The sequence below is a fragment of the Stenella coeruleoalba genome (genome assembly GCF_951394435.1).
Source record: "Stenella coeruleoalba genome assembly, chromosome: 9".
Lineage (NCBI taxonomy): Eukaryota > Metazoa > Chordata > Mammalia > Artiodactyla > Delphinidae > Stenella > Stenella coeruleoalba.
The window spans coordinates 15,145,123-15,160,274 of NC_137155.1; the positions used below are offsets into that span (position 1 = coordinate 15,145,123).

The window sequence follows — 15,152 nt, forward strand, 5'->3', positions numbered from 1 at the left end:
GGTTATTAAGTAGTGTATTGTTTAGCCTCCATGTGTTTGTATTTTTTACAGATCTTTTACTGTAATTGATATCTAGTCTCATAGTGCTGTGGTCAGAAAAGATACTTGATACAATTTCAGTTTTCTTAAATTTACCAAGGCTTGATTTGTGACCCAAGATATGATCTCTCCTGGAGAATGTTCCATGAGCACCTGAGAAAAATGTATATTCTGTTGTTTTTGGATGGAATGTCCTATAAATATCAATTAAGTCCATCTTGTTTAATGTATCATTTAAAGCTTGTGTTTCCTTCTTTATTTTCATTTTGAATGATCTGTCCATTGGTGAAAGTGGGGTGTTAAAGTCCCCTACTATGAATGTGTTACTGTCGATTTCCCCTTTTATGGCTGTTAGTATTTGCCTTATGTATTGAAGTGCTCCTATGTTGGGTGCATAAATATTTACAATTGTTATATCTTCTTGGATCGATCCCTTGATCATTATGTAGTGTCCTTCTTTGTCTCCTGTAATAGTCTTTATTTTAAAGTCTATTTTGTCTGATATGAGAATTGCTACTCCAGCTTTCTTTTGGTTTCCATTTGCATGGAATATCTTTTTCCATCCCCTCACTTTCAGTCTGTATGTGTTCCTAGGTCTGAAGTGGGTCTCTTGTAGGCAGCATATAGATGGGTCTTGTTTTTGTATCCATTCAACCAGTCTCTGTCTTTTGGTGGGAGCATTTAATCCATTTACATTTAAGGTAATTATTGATATGTATGTTCCTATTCCCATTTTCTTAATTGTTTTGGGTTTGTTATTGTAGGTCTTTTCCTTCTCTTGTGTTTCTTGCCTAGAGAAGGTCATTTAGCATTTGTTGTAAAGCTGGTTTGGTGGTGCTGAACTCTCTCAGCTTTTGCTTGTCTGTAAAGGTTTTAATTTCTCCATCAAATCTGAATGAGATCCTTGCTGGGTAGAGTAATCTTGGTTGTAGGTTTTTCTCCTTCATCACTTTAAATATGTCCTGCCAGTCCCTTCTGGCTTGCAGAGTTTCTGCTGAAAGATCAGCTGTTAACCTTATGGGGATTCCCTTGTGTGTAATTTGTTGTTTTTCCCTTGCTGCTTTTAATATGTTTTCTTTGTATTTAATTTTTGAAAGTTTGATTAATATGTGTCTTGGCGTGTTTCTCCTTGGATTTATCCTGTGTGGGACTCTCTGCGCTTCCTGGACTTGATTAACTATTTCCTTTCCCATATTAGGGAAGGTTTCAACTATAGTCTCTTCAAATATTTTCTCAGTCCCTTTCTTTTTCTCTTCTTCTTCTGGAACCCCTCTAATTCGAATGTTGGTGCGTTTAATGTTGTCCCAGGGGTCTCTGAGACTGTCCTCAGTTCTTTTCATTCCTTTTTCTTTATTCTGCTCTACAGTAGTTATTTCCACTATTTTATCTTCCAGGTCACTTATCTGTTCTTCTGCCTCAGTTATTCTGCTATTGATCCCATCTAGAGTATTTTTAATTTCATTTATTGTGTTGTTCATCGTTGCTTGTTTCATCTTTAGTTCTTCTAGGTCCTTGTTAAATGTTTCTTGCATTTTCTCTATTCTATTTCCAAGATTTTGGATCATCTTTACTATCATTATTCTGAATTCTTTTTCAGGTAGACTGCCTATTTCCTCTTCATTTGTTAGGTCTGGTGGGTTTTTACCTTACTCCTTCATCTGCTGTGTGTTTCTCTGTCTTCTCATTTTGCTTATCTTACTGTGTTTGGGGTCTCCTTTTTGCAGGCTGCAGATTCATAGTTCCCGTTGTTTTTGGTGTCTGTCCCCATTGGCTAAGGTTTGTTCAGTGGGTTGTGTAGGCTTCCTGGTGGAGGGGACTAGTGCCTGTGTTCTGGTGGATGAGGCTGGATCTTGTCTTTCTGGTGGGCAGGGCCACGTCTGGTGGTGTGTTTTGGGGTGTCTGTGGACTTATTATGATTTTGGGCAGCCTCTCTGCTAATGGGTGGGGTTGTGTTCCTGTCTTGCTAGTTGTTTGGCATAGGGTGTCCAGCACTGTAGCTTGCTGGTCGTTGAGTGAAGCTGGGTGCTGCTGTTGAGATGGAGATCTCTGGGAGATTTTTGCCATTTGATATTATGTGGAGCTGGGAGGTCTCTTGTGGACCAGTGTCCTGAAGTTGGCTCTCCCACCTCAGAGGCACAGCACTGACTCCTGGCTGCAGCACCAAGAGCCTTTCATCCACACGGCTCAGAATAAAAGGGAGAAAAAGTAGAAAGAAAGAAAGAGGGAGAGAGAGAGAGAGAGAGAGAGGGAGGAAGGAAGGAAGGAGGGAAGGAAGGAAGAAAGAAAGAAAAGAAAGAAGAAAGAGGATAAAATAAAGTAAGATAAAATAAAATAAAGTCATTAAAATAAAAAATAGGGCTTCCCTGGTGGCGCAGTGGTTGAGAGTCCGCCTGCCGATGCAGGGGACATGGGTTCGCGCCGCGGTCTGGGAAGATCCTACATGCCGCGGAGCGGCTGGGCCCATGAGCCATGGCTGCTGAGCCTGCGTGTCTGAAGCCTGTGCTCCGCAACGGGACAGACCACAACAGTGAGAAGCCCGCGTACCGCAAATAATAATAATAATAATAATAATTATTAAGAAAAAACATTTTTTAAGGAAAAAAACGGACGGATAGAACCCTAGGACAAATGGTGAAAGCAAAGCTATACAGACAGAATCTCACACAGAAGCATACACATACACACAAAAAGAGGAAAAGGGGAAAAAATAATAAATCTTGCTCTCAAAGTCCACCTCCTCAATTTGGGATGATTCGTTGTCTATTCATGTATTCCACAGATGCAGGGTACATCAAGTTGATTGTGGAGATCTAATCCCCTGCTTCTGAGGCTGCTGGGAGAGATTTCCCTTTCTCTTCTTTGTTCTCACAGCTCCCGGGATTCAGCTTTGGATTTGGCCCTGCCTCTGCGTGTAGATCGCCAGAGGGCGTCTGTTCTTCACTCAGACAGGACGGGGTTAAAGGCGCCGCTGATTCGGGGGCTGTGGCTCACTCAGGCGGGGTGGGGGGACGGATGTGGGGCGGGGCTGCGGCGGCAGAGGGCAGCGTGACGTTGCACCATCCTGAGGCGCGCCGTGCGTTCTCCCGGAGGAGTTGACCCTGGATCCCAGGACCCTGGCAGTGGCGGGCTACACAGGCTCCCGGGAGGGCAGGTGTGGATAGTGACCTGTGCTCGCACACAGGCTTCTTGGTGGCGGCAGCAGCAGCCTTAGCGTCTTATGCTTGTCTCTGGGGTCTGCGCTTTTAGCCGTGGCTCGCGCCCGTCTCTGGAGCTCCTTTAAGCAGCGCTCTTAATCCCCACTCCTCGGGCACCAGGTAACAAAGAGGGAAGAAAAAGTCTTTTGCCTCTTCGGCAGGGCCAGACTTTTCCCCGCAGTCCCTCCCGGCTAGCCGCGGCGCACTAATCCCCTGCAGGCTGTGTTCCCGCCGCCAACCCCAGTCCTCTCCCTGCGCTCCGACCGAAGCCCGAGCCTCAGCTCCCAGCCCCACCCGCCCGAGCAGACAAGCCTCTCGGGCTGGTGAGTGCCGGTTGGCACCGATCCTCTGTGCGGGAATCTCTCCGCTTTGCCCTCTGCACGCCTGTTGCTGTGCTCTCCTCCGAGGCTCCAAAGCTTCCCCATTCCGCCACCCGCAGTCTCCGCCCGCGAAGGGGCTTCCTGCTGTGTGGAAACCTTTCCTCCTTCACGGCTCCTTCCCACTGGTGCAGGTCCCGTCCCTATCCTTTTGTCTCTGTTTATTCTTTTTTCTTTTGCTCTACCCGGGTACGTGGGGGAGTTTCTTGCCTTTTGGGAGGTCTGAGGTCTTCTGCCAGTATTCAGTAGGTGTTCTGTAGGAGTTGTTCCATGTGTAGATATATTTCTGGTGTATCTGTGGGGAGGAAAGTGATCTCCGTGTCTTACTCTTCCGCCATCTTCCCGATTCCCCCTTGCGCCTGTCTTACCTCCAATAGTCTGTACCTCCCAGTCCCTCCCACTGGTAACCACTAGTTCATTCTCTGCATTTGTGAATCTGCTTCTTTTATGTTGTATTCACTACTTTATTGTATTTTTCAGATTCCACATATAAGCACTATCATATAGTATTTATCTTTCACTGTCTGGCTTATTTTACTTAGTATAATACCCTCCAAGTCCATCCATGTTGCTACAAATGGCAAAATTCCGTTCTTTTTTATGGCTGAGTAGTATTCCATTGTGTGTGTGTGTGTGTGTATGTATATGTATATATATATATACCACAGCTTTTTTATCCATTTGTCTGTTGATGGACGCTTAGGTTGTAGAATCTTGCTAATTTGATGCTGACTTGGGTCATTAACTTTCTGACCTGAAGCAAGTTATACAATTTCTCTAAACCTCAGTTACCTTAGGCAGAAAGCATGAGAACTAGATGTGATCACCTAAGAAAAATATCTAGAAAGGAAGAGAATCCTCTAGGTTGTAGTTTACTTCTTTCTCAGTGCACCTTTGCAGTTCATGCTAGCATGGAACTGAGTTAGAAGGTTGGCCGTCTTGACAGAATGTGTTGGGAAGAGAATGGAAGCGTCATTGCAAGTGTGGGCCATGCAAGGGGAGGAGGAAGGGAGAACCACACACAGCTGGTGCAGGAGCGGGGGCCGGAGGGGTCAGGACACGGACACCTGGGAGCCTAGTGGATGAGGAGAGAGGACCATGTAGTAAGAAAGGCACCAGCATGGCCTTTGCTTATCTTGAATTTTGCCTCAAGCCAGTATTGAAAATGATCCAGATAGCTGCTGTGGATTGCTTAGGTCTTTTTTTTTTTTTTTTTGCGGTACACAGCTCTCTCACTGCTGTGGCCTCTCCCATTGCAGAGCACAGGCTCCGGACGCGCAGGCCCAGCGGCCATGGCTCACGGGCCCAGCCGCTTTGCGGCATGTGGGATCTTCCTGGACCGGGGCATGAACCCACGTCCCCTGCATCGGCAGGCGGACTCAACCGCTGCGCCACCAGGGAAGCCCTGGTCTTTTTTTTTCAAATAAACATTTTGGTTACAATTTTATTTTAGAGGACAATTCTTTTTTTATTAAAGTATAGTTGCTATACAATATTATGTAAGTTACAGGTGGACAGTCTGTTTTATGACTGAGTAGTATTCCACTGCAGATATGTACCACATCTTCTTTATCCATTCATCTATTGATGAACACTTAGGTTGCTTCCATGCTTGGGCTATTGTAAATAATGCTGCTGTGAACGTTGGGGCGCATGTATCTTTTTGAATTAGTGTTTTTGTTTTTTCCGGATATATACCCAGGTGTGGTTAAAAGCAGGTCACAGACAAACCCTGTCCTGCCTCCTGGTTGAAGGGCTCATGGTGTTGGCAGCTACCCAACAGCCTCTGAGAATCGTCTGTGTCCACCTCCCGTCTCATTACAATGCCTTGTCCTCAGCCTCGTTGCTCCTTGGAGGCTTAGGGCTCCTTCCACTAGAGGCTTTCGCTAGTGAGACCCTGCACTGGCCCTTTACGTGGCTCAGGGGAAGGTGCCATAGAAAAGAGAACCAGGGGATTAAAGAACAGACAGGAGAAGAGTAGTCTGTCCAAAGGTAAGAAACAGCATGACTCCTTCAGGGAACAGTAAGTCAGGCAGCCGAGAACGGTGAGAAAAGGGAGGAAGGTCAGCTAGGGAGGACCAGAATGATGGATGGTGTTAAATGCTATGGATATTAACCCTCAAGCCAGAAGCTCTTAACCTGAGGATGGTAGTCTCTTCAGGTGTCAATGAATGGGTTTAAGGAGCTCCATGAACCCCCTAATATTATATACAAGGTGCGTATATTTTTCTGGGGAGAGTTTGTGGCTGTCATCAGATTCTCAAAGGGGTGATTTGCGGAAGCTTAGAACTATGGGCCAGGACTGTTCTAGGCAAAGGCCATCGAGGGTCTGAAGGGGGGCAGTGGCATAGCAGGGTGCGTGCAGCAGGATTTAGTGTCCCAGGTGATGGTGGAAATGAGGCAGAGGGGGAAATTCAGCTCGACTGCCTGGTTTCTGGCTAGAGGGACAGGAGGGTTTAGGGAACGTGGTAGGTTGGATAGAGAAGGTCACGATCGTGAGGGAGGGCTGCCATCATCCATCATGCTCTGAGGAGGTGGATAAAAGACCAGGCATGTTTCCGCTGGTAATTTGCCAGCCTCTGCCACGGACAACCTGACACCCTGCACTCCTTCCCCAGAGCCAGGGGGTGTGCCAGCACCCGGGCTGTTGTCCATCACTACGAACTGCCGGGCGTCTCTCAGCTGTCCGGATAAGAGCTTCTCTGCGCTTGGGGCGGGGGCTGGCTCAGGCCCAGAGCCCAGCAGCCAGGGTGTTCTGACAGTTTGGAGACACCTGATTTGTTGGAGAAAACAGTCTTTAATAGCCCAGAAAGAACATAGCTGCTTCTACTCAACAGTCTGGTTAGAATAGTTTCACTCAGTCACTAGTTCACTTTTATTAAGACCCCATTCACGAAACAAACAAGTACCATCTCTTTTAAAACCATTGGTTTGGGTCCATATAAAGGCAAAGCCCTTATGTATTTGGAGAGGATGGTTTTAATGAATCTAAATGGAAATGGTGAGGAAAAGCGCAACAGGTTTCTATTAACGTATTTTCAGCTGAATCAGGAACAAAACTGAGTTACAGAGGACAAAAATCTTGGGGAATTCCCTGGCAGTCCAGTGGTTAGGGCTCCACACTTCTGCAGGGGGCACGGGTTCGAACCCGGGTCAGGGATCTAATATCCCACATGCCGTCTGGTGCAGCCAACAAAAAAAAAATCTTGATGAGTTGTGTGGACCTGGTGAAATATTTCACTTTAATACAGTTTAAAACATTCAGAAACCTTTGTGTTGACTGTATGTCTCATTTGAAGTCCCCAGCGCTCCATCCTCTTTGAAGATTGTTAATCCAACGCTAGATTCTCTCACTTTGGAATGGGAGCCACCAAGCCACCCGAATGGCGTTTTGACACAGTACACCTTAAAATATCAGCCAAGTAAGTTACGGGGAGAAGGAAACAGGGAAATATGGTTTACGAAGGAAAGAAACTGTTATCTTAAAATACAAACGGGGTATTTCTTTACAGATGTAGGATATATACATATACCTTCAAGTGTCATTCTAGAAGGAACTTCAAATCATACTTTTTAAAGAAAAATGACATGTGCTTTTGAAAATTAAATAACGTGTAGAATAATACAGACCTTGAGCACGGGGTTTAGGTGCGTGCTGTCATTATGTATGTAGGCGTCATGTATTGTATAACCAGCGAATGGTAAGAAGAGGGGTTTCTTTGGCACAAGGCCTCTGAAGATGAGATTTAGGGTTATCTAACAACCCATGACTCCACCTGCAAAAACAAAGACATGAGAAATGCTATTGCGATTCCACCAGAAAATTTTCCCAGCTTAGAAGCCCACGGAAAATGTATTTCCCCTTGTTACACCATATTATAGGATTTTTTTTTATGGTTTATCCCATAGTTGATTTTTTTATATTTAAAACGTATGCAAAAACAAAATTAAATATCTATGTATATATATTTACATATATACATACATATATTAATATATGTATTTGTATTAGAATCGCAGTGTGGACCTTGAGATTATCTTTTTAAAAAAGTTTTATTGGAGTATAGTTGATTTATAATGCTGTGTTAGTTTCAGGTGTACAGCAAAGTGAATCAGTTATACATATACATATATCCACTCTCTTTTTAGATTCTTTTCCCATGTAGGCCATTACAGAGTGTTGAATAATGTTCCCTGTGCTATACAGTAGGCCCTTATTAGTTATCTATTTTATATGTAGTAGTGTGTGTATGTCAATCCCAATCCCCCAATTATAGGACTATGTAAGGTTATCAGTTATGTCGGACAAAGAGTGAGTAGGATTACAAAAGTCATTGTAGTCCAGGTTTAACATTTTTGGTCGACACATTTATTTACGATAGTATTCCTACAGCAATGAATGGGGAATGCACTTTGTCCTTTTTTTTTAATGGAGGTAACATTGGTTTATAAAATTATATAAGTTTCATGTGTACAACACTGTATTTTGACTTCCGTATACACTACAGAGTGCCACCACTAAATGTTTAGTTTCCATCCAGTTGACCCCTTTACCCATTTCAACCTCCCCCCATTCCCCTTCCCTTCTGGTGACCATTGTTCTGTTCTCTGTGTCAGTGTGTTTGTTTTCGTTTGGTTTGTTCATTTATTTTATTACTTTATTTTGTTTATATTCTTATTGACAGTTAACAGCACCCATGAATTAGGCCCTCTGGTGGATTTGAAAATTCCTGCCAACAAGACCCGCTGGACTTTAAAAAATTTAAATTTCAGCACTCGGTATAAATTTTATTTCTATGCACAAACAGCAGCAGGATCAGGAAATCAAATAACAGAGGAAGCAATAACAACTGTGGATGAAGGTAAGATGGGTATGTATAAAGTCCATATAACTAGACGTATCGTGAGACAAATATTTACGTTTACGCTTTTTCTTTCCTTCTTACCATGGAAGTATCCATGTTACCCAATTAATAGAAACGCTCATTTGTAACCTCTCATTCTGATACATATATATAAGCAGCTATTTAATTCATACTGGAATAATGATTTGATGTTTGTTTTTTAAGTCCCTATGAAATTTTTAAACTTACAGTAAAATATTGAGGTGAGAGTGGGAAATTACAGTATTTTGCCACACTTAAATTCAGAGTTCACGGCAATGTTTTTTCCTATCTACAACTTTACATATATACACACATACACATCTGTGTAATACATACACGCACACACAGACATGCATACGTATACACAAATAAATACATGTAACTGTGGTTCTGATCTTGATTCACCAGAAAATAATTTGCTAGTCTACATACTAATTTAGGTTTTCTAGCAAGGATATCAAAACAGTTATTAAATAAAGCATTTACTTTGTGTTTGAGCATGGGACTTCATAGTTTGCTATGCCATCTGGTACAGAAAGCAAAAGAGCCCCATTAAATGTATTTAGAAAAAGAATGAACACTTCCTTTACTACTTTTAAAAATGATTTTGAAAAACTTGAGATTCGATGAAAATGATCAAAAGCATTGTAAAAGATTTTGCATGTCTCTAAATTGTAGAATTGCTTAAGGATCATTTATCTGATTATCTTCCATAGCATAAGAAATTGACATTTTTACCCCAAAATTGGTTTGAAATCTCCTAAGCCTTCTTACATAATAGGCAAGTATGAATAAAGCACTTTAAGTAATGTGGGGATTTGATTACTGGTAAGTTTGGGAACAAAAACGTACCTTTGTCCCCTGTACCTGATGTGGTACACTCCATTCTTCTTGCATGCTTTAGCATTTTAAGAAGTGTTTTTATGTAGCTTTACATGCTAACTATATAGTGTCCTATTTCTGTTTCCCTTCATGAAAGCTGGTATTCTCCCACCTGATGTAGGTGCAGGCAAAGGTAAAATCATTCAACTGCATGACTTTCTACATGTGTGAAATTTGCCATGTTAACCGTGGGGAAGTGCAGCATGGGTTAAAAGAGAAAATATTTAAAATAAGCTTTGAAGCACCAAAAGGAAGATGAGATCCTGCAAGATCTTGACTTTAAAATTCATGTCTAGTCCTTTTTACAAGGAGAAAGCCACGCATTGAATTCACCTTTTCTCAAGACTTATCCCAGGTCCAAATCCTAATCTTGGCTTTTAATGCTATGTCCGTGGCTAGACCAGACAGGACCCGAACTGTACCTTTGCCACAGACCCTCATGATGGCCATGCCGTCTATGAAGGGTTCAGAAATGTTAGTCCTGTGATAAAAACAGCCAGTCAGAAATCAGACCAACCGAGCTTCCTGTTCTAATCTGATTTACCTGTACTCCTCCTAGACACAGTGCACACGTTGCTGGCATCACACTACACTGTCCACCTGGAATTTCAGCTTAGCCGTACTCCAGCTGCCCTGGGACTGAAAACCTCCCCAGTGGGATCCCCTCTGACCAAGTGTTCAGGCAGCCCGCATGCTCTGCTCAGCTGTGTTATTCCATTTCTGTCTTTGCCAGACTGCTTAAGTCTCCTCCTGGGGCAGAGCCGACAATCACAGTGAATTACTCTTGTTCTCCTGTATTGCTCACAGCTCTCTGGATGAGGAGGACTGGTTGAGAGAATGGTGCCGGAAGAAGTGTAGTATTTCTTCCACCCAAAGATCCCCCAGTCTTTGCCTCTTGGCTATTGGTAGCTTTGTCAGCTTTTTAGGGAGCAGTGGAGGCCGCCCTGCCTCACATGGCACTGTTCTCATATAGAGCACCCCTGGCCAGGGATTTTCTTGGGCTTTGACAGACTAAACAAGTACAAATTGGAATGAAGAAAAAGTCGACCAAAAGAAATAAGTGCTTTGCCCTAAGTTGTTCAAATCTTGGGAGCTTAGGCCTGGTCATATCTTCTCTTTTCGTACAAATCTTATATTCAGAGTCTTGGTAAATTTTAAAATGTAGATCAGGTAGATTTGGGAATGATTGAATAAGAACTGTAACCATTTTCAATCATCTTCATAATGTTTTATAGGTGTTTTTACCCTTGAAAGAACAAAGTTGTAAACATTCAAAATGTTTAGATCGTGGAAGGATGGAACCTCCCTTTTATAAGTGTGCTTCTTTCTGGGGATGATTAGATATCCATTAAAATCCGTGGTGGTCTTACAATAACTTACTGCTGGGTTCCCCTTAGACCCTTTCATGGAAGCGTTCCAGAGAAAGCGTGGCCTCTTTCCCTGTGCAGCGGCCATGTCGCTGGGGCTCAGCCTAGAGGCAGTAGCCGATTACTTGAGCTGCAGCAGGGCGGTTTGTGTTTTCCGTTGACTTGTCATATTGGAAGAGGACGTGCATGCCCCTGGAAAAAAACATCACCCGCTGATTTTAACGAATTCAGACTAACTAAAAGAAATGGCAGTTAATATAGTTGAGGTTTTACCGTTTGATGTTACTAAATTGAATTGTGAATTACTTCTGATTATAGAGACAAGCAAAAAGAGAGTCTCCGAAGGTTCCTAAAGCCCCCAGTGTTGAAATCTGGTGGGACTCAGATAAAAAGAGAAATGGTGTTTCAATTTTTTTTTTAAAAACTAAATCTAACCTTCTTTTCTATATTGTTTCATTTCATAGTGCATCAGTAAGTGAACATTGCTTACATAAAATGATAATATTTTACCATGATGAGACTTTAAACTGCTTGAGAATAATTTTTCCCTGGGTTTCCCTTCCTTAAGAATATTTCTTTTTTCAATCTAGGAATGAATTCTGTCCTCTTCTCTGTTTTCCTTCTTTGTGTAGAGTGTAGGGACTCTCTGGGAGACAAGAAAGATAAAAGTTCTCCACAATCCTTCCTAATTTTAGTATTTTTAATATATCTTATATATATTTTTTTTAATCTTTTATATTTTAATTTGAAGCAACACGAAAGAGAGTAAGTAAGGGATGAACCATTGAGAGAAAAGAGGTGTGATATCCTTGGCTATAGAAGCATCAGCCTCTAGGGATTTTCATTCACTTCTGAAGAGAGGAAAAGAGATGGCTTGGAGTTTACATTTTTAAATTTTCTTACAGATTTTAAGAGAGGTGAATGAAACCCAAGCTTCCAAATATACAATTACATTGTGTACATTTTGTATACAATTACAAAATGATTATCTAAACCATGAAGTAGAAGCCGGGAGAGTCCAGTTAGCTGTATTGTGCCAGGCTTACCCTTTTCCTTACCGTTATCCTCAGTTTGAGCATGGAAATAGGTACTCGAAATCTTCAGGAGTCACTTCCTTTGGTCTGTGTCTTTGTTTGGTCAAAACTCTCAATATCGGTGTAAGAAACAGTAGATGTTTGGCTCCTTTTGTTCAATTTCTTTGTCCCTTTAAATAACTTAAGGGTCTGGGGTTCTAGGAAATAGACCTGTGAATGCATCTATAGAAATGAATTGAAAACACGCAGATAATGGATTTGACTTATGGTCCCAGTATTGCTGATGGATGGACACTGCTTTATCTGTGGGTTATTATCTGCTTTCTCACCTTGGGACCAGTCATCAGGACACTTTCGTCAGGTGACTAGTTGGGGCACAGGAATAGGGAGAAACTAACTGGAAAGTCAGGAACTGAACCTGGCTCTTGACCTAATTAGCAGCCGACTGTGGTCGAACAGGACAGAGCACAGGAGGGCACTGAGGCGCTGGTGATGAATCCTCTCTGTGGTCAGACTCTCACTGTATCATTATACCAGAGTCCACTGCACAGCTACCACTTAGGTCAAGAAAAAAGGCCAGTGAGTAAAACTCAAGTTTAAAGTTCACAACTTTATTTGGCCTGAACCAAACCAAACCGAACAAACAAACAAAACAAAAATCTCCAAATATATAGAAGTTTCAGTCAATCAACAGCTCATGTCTATCTGGCCCATAAAAACCATCAGCCTTTTTAAGGCACTGTGTGTTAGCACAGTAAGGCAGACTCTGCCTTTGATGTGCTTACAGTCTGGCAGGTAAGACAACAGATTAAAAAAAGAGTGAAAAGAGATGGAATTTGAACAAAATGTTACCTGAGCTTAGAGGAGTGAGCCATTTATTTTGCCAAACAGGATCAGGAAAAGCTTCCCAAAGAAAGTAATATTGAACTTGAAGGACGGATAGAATTTTGGCAGATGAGTCAGGGGGGTGGGGTGTATAAATTCTTAGGAGAGGGAATAAGCCAAGGCATGGGGTTTAAAAATCCACAGGATGTTTGGGTTATACCCAGCGGTCCACCTGCGGGCAGAGGTAAGCCATCCACATTTGAAACAGGGAAGTGACAGGATCAGAGATGTAGTTTCGGAAGCTAAAACGTAGGTACCCACGCTGGTGGGCTGTACAAAGAAAGACTTAGAATAGGAAGAGAGATTAGATACAGATTTAAGAAAGCCTAGAGGAGAAAAGACACTAGCACATCCAAGGAAACATTGCCTGGCATGTCATAGGTGCTCAGTGAGAGTTAGTTCAGTAACTGCATGAGTGGGTATTAAAAGCAAGGAAGGTTAGAATTCTCCATAATAAAAGGGGCCAAACCGCATAACCTTAGAAATTGCACTGTCTTCTCTGGGTGTCTTTAAAAATAAGCTGAGGGACCAGAGCATGTGAACGTTTATGAGGGACCAGAGTATGTGAATATGAGGGACCAGAGCATGTGAACATTTCTGTTGAATATGGTGTAGCTGGCAGTAAGAAATGACTTTGTTACCCGGTTTTTAATTTGGGGGCTGCATTTGAGGAGATTGAGAACATTTTCAGGATGTACTGTGGATCATCTTGGAAAATAACTTGACCCAAATAAATGGATCAGATGTATCTGAAAAAATCAGAGCGAACCATCAACCTATATATTTTATACGTAACTAGGAATCTCTTTGGTTCGTGTTATTAAATACAAGGGACATAGTAAGTTCCATTGCATATGTTATTTTCAGGTTGTGGTACCTAAAACTGTTCTTTACCCACGACTCGTAAACAAGAGTAATAATGAATAATTATATTCCAGTGTTTAATGGATTCCCAAGTCAGGCACTCTACTACATCCTCGCCACATCTACTAGGAGATGGCGTAGCTTTAGTTTTCAGCAGTGTATGAGAACCCAGTGCCCCCTCCCTAATGAAGTGTGCTCTGCACGTAATGAGCTGGGTGGCCAGTGAATGTTTGTAACAAAATGTTGAATATAGTCCAACTTTCTGTTTAGGCCTTTATCATGCAAATAAATATTAAAAAAAACAAAAACAAAAACTGTGGGTTTAGAAAAACCAATACTTGGGAAAGGTTGAATCTATAACTTGGATAAATTTTAAGGTATTTAAGTTTACCGAAAGATTCATCTTGTGAACCTTAAAAAAACAATCCTTTCCATAGTTCAATCCAGCTATTTAATGTATAACAGTTGTTTTTAGAAATATCATTAGAGAAACTCAATAATTTCACAAGGCAAGGTTGAGATCAAGAAGCTTCCTTTGTATCAAAAAGATTTAACTCAATGGGAATATATGCAATTAAAATGCAATCTGATATCCAGTCGATTTTTCTTTGAGGACGTTTTCATGAGTTCTTCATTTTCACTGATTTATTTGACATGACCCAACTTATAATCATCAACAATGATAAACTGAAGCACCCTAGATTTTGTCTTTAGCTTTTAAATTGTATTTTCCTTTCTGAAAGCATTAAGTCACTTCTGTTCCCTTAAAATATTCAAATGTGTTGTTTTTGCAAAATTTCCGTAGGCAAAGAAGAATGGAGGAAAGAAACTGTAAATGGTTCTCGGGGCTTCTTTGGGTTATAGGGTCTAATGCCAGGAGCAGCATACCAAATTCAAGTTGGTGCTGACGGGGACTCTGGCTTTGTGGATTCAGAGGGTATGTTTGAGACAGGCCCAGGTGAGGCACACACCATGCCCGTTCTGGCTCCCAGTCAGAGGTGAAGCCACCCACCGCTCCAGCTGGAGGCGGGAGTGCTGGTGGAGCTGTGTTTTGGCGAGGAATGTCAACTGTGCGGCCCAGTTGGGTGGGGAGTTGGGTTCTTAATTGTCTTTGGCTCTTTATATCAAATGAATTCCAGAATTGAGCACGTCATCTTCTAATCACACGATTGCCAAAACCATTACAAAAGCAGAGGGAAATATGATTCTTAACCTACATGATTTGGGTGATTCAATTTTTCACATCATTTACATGTCTAAACTTTCCCTCGGAGTTAGGATGGAATTTTTGAAACACTTTAGAGCTGAAATAACTCATTGATAAAGTCACAATTTTTTATGCCAGAATGGACTGTAATCCAGCAGAACCCTGCCGTTTGGGTTAGACAACTGATGCAAAGAATGTTAAACTGGTATAGAGCAAGAAATTGTTCAATGCATGTATTTCATTATCGTACCATATTTGACTGCCTGTATATATTTTAGTTATGTGAACATTATCACAATACACAAGGACATTACAGTTTCTAAAATAAAGAAAAAAGTTTCTAAAATAAAGAAAAATGTTCTTGTAAGATGCAAGAATATTCCTATTTACTCATAAGATGGAAAACAGTCCACACTT

General features: G+C 41.8%; 1 protein-coding gene across 12 annotated transcripts in view; it reads left to right on the forward strand.

Moving 5' to 3' along the window:
- Window positions 1–15,152, forward strand: part of NRCAM (neuronal cell adhesion molecule) — a 318,457-nt gene that overhangs the window by 281,156 nt on the left and 22,149 nt on the right. For 6 of the 12 annotated variants that reach the window (XM_079931528.1, XM_079931525.1, XM_079931535.1 and 3 more), the window contains 3 exons: window positions 6,910–7,032; window positions 8,296–8,472; window positions 9,476–9,511. In XM_079931528.1, the coding sequence (XP_079787654.1) occupies window positions 6,910–7,032; window positions 8,296–8,472; window positions 9,476–9,511 (336 nt within the window). Of the gene's footprint in view, window positions 1–6,909; window positions 7,033–8,295; window positions 8,701–9,475; window positions 9,512–15,152 lie in introns of those variants that run through there. The other 6 variants (XM_079931531.1, XM_079931533.1, XM_079931526.1 and 3 more) reach the window with 3 other exon arrangements.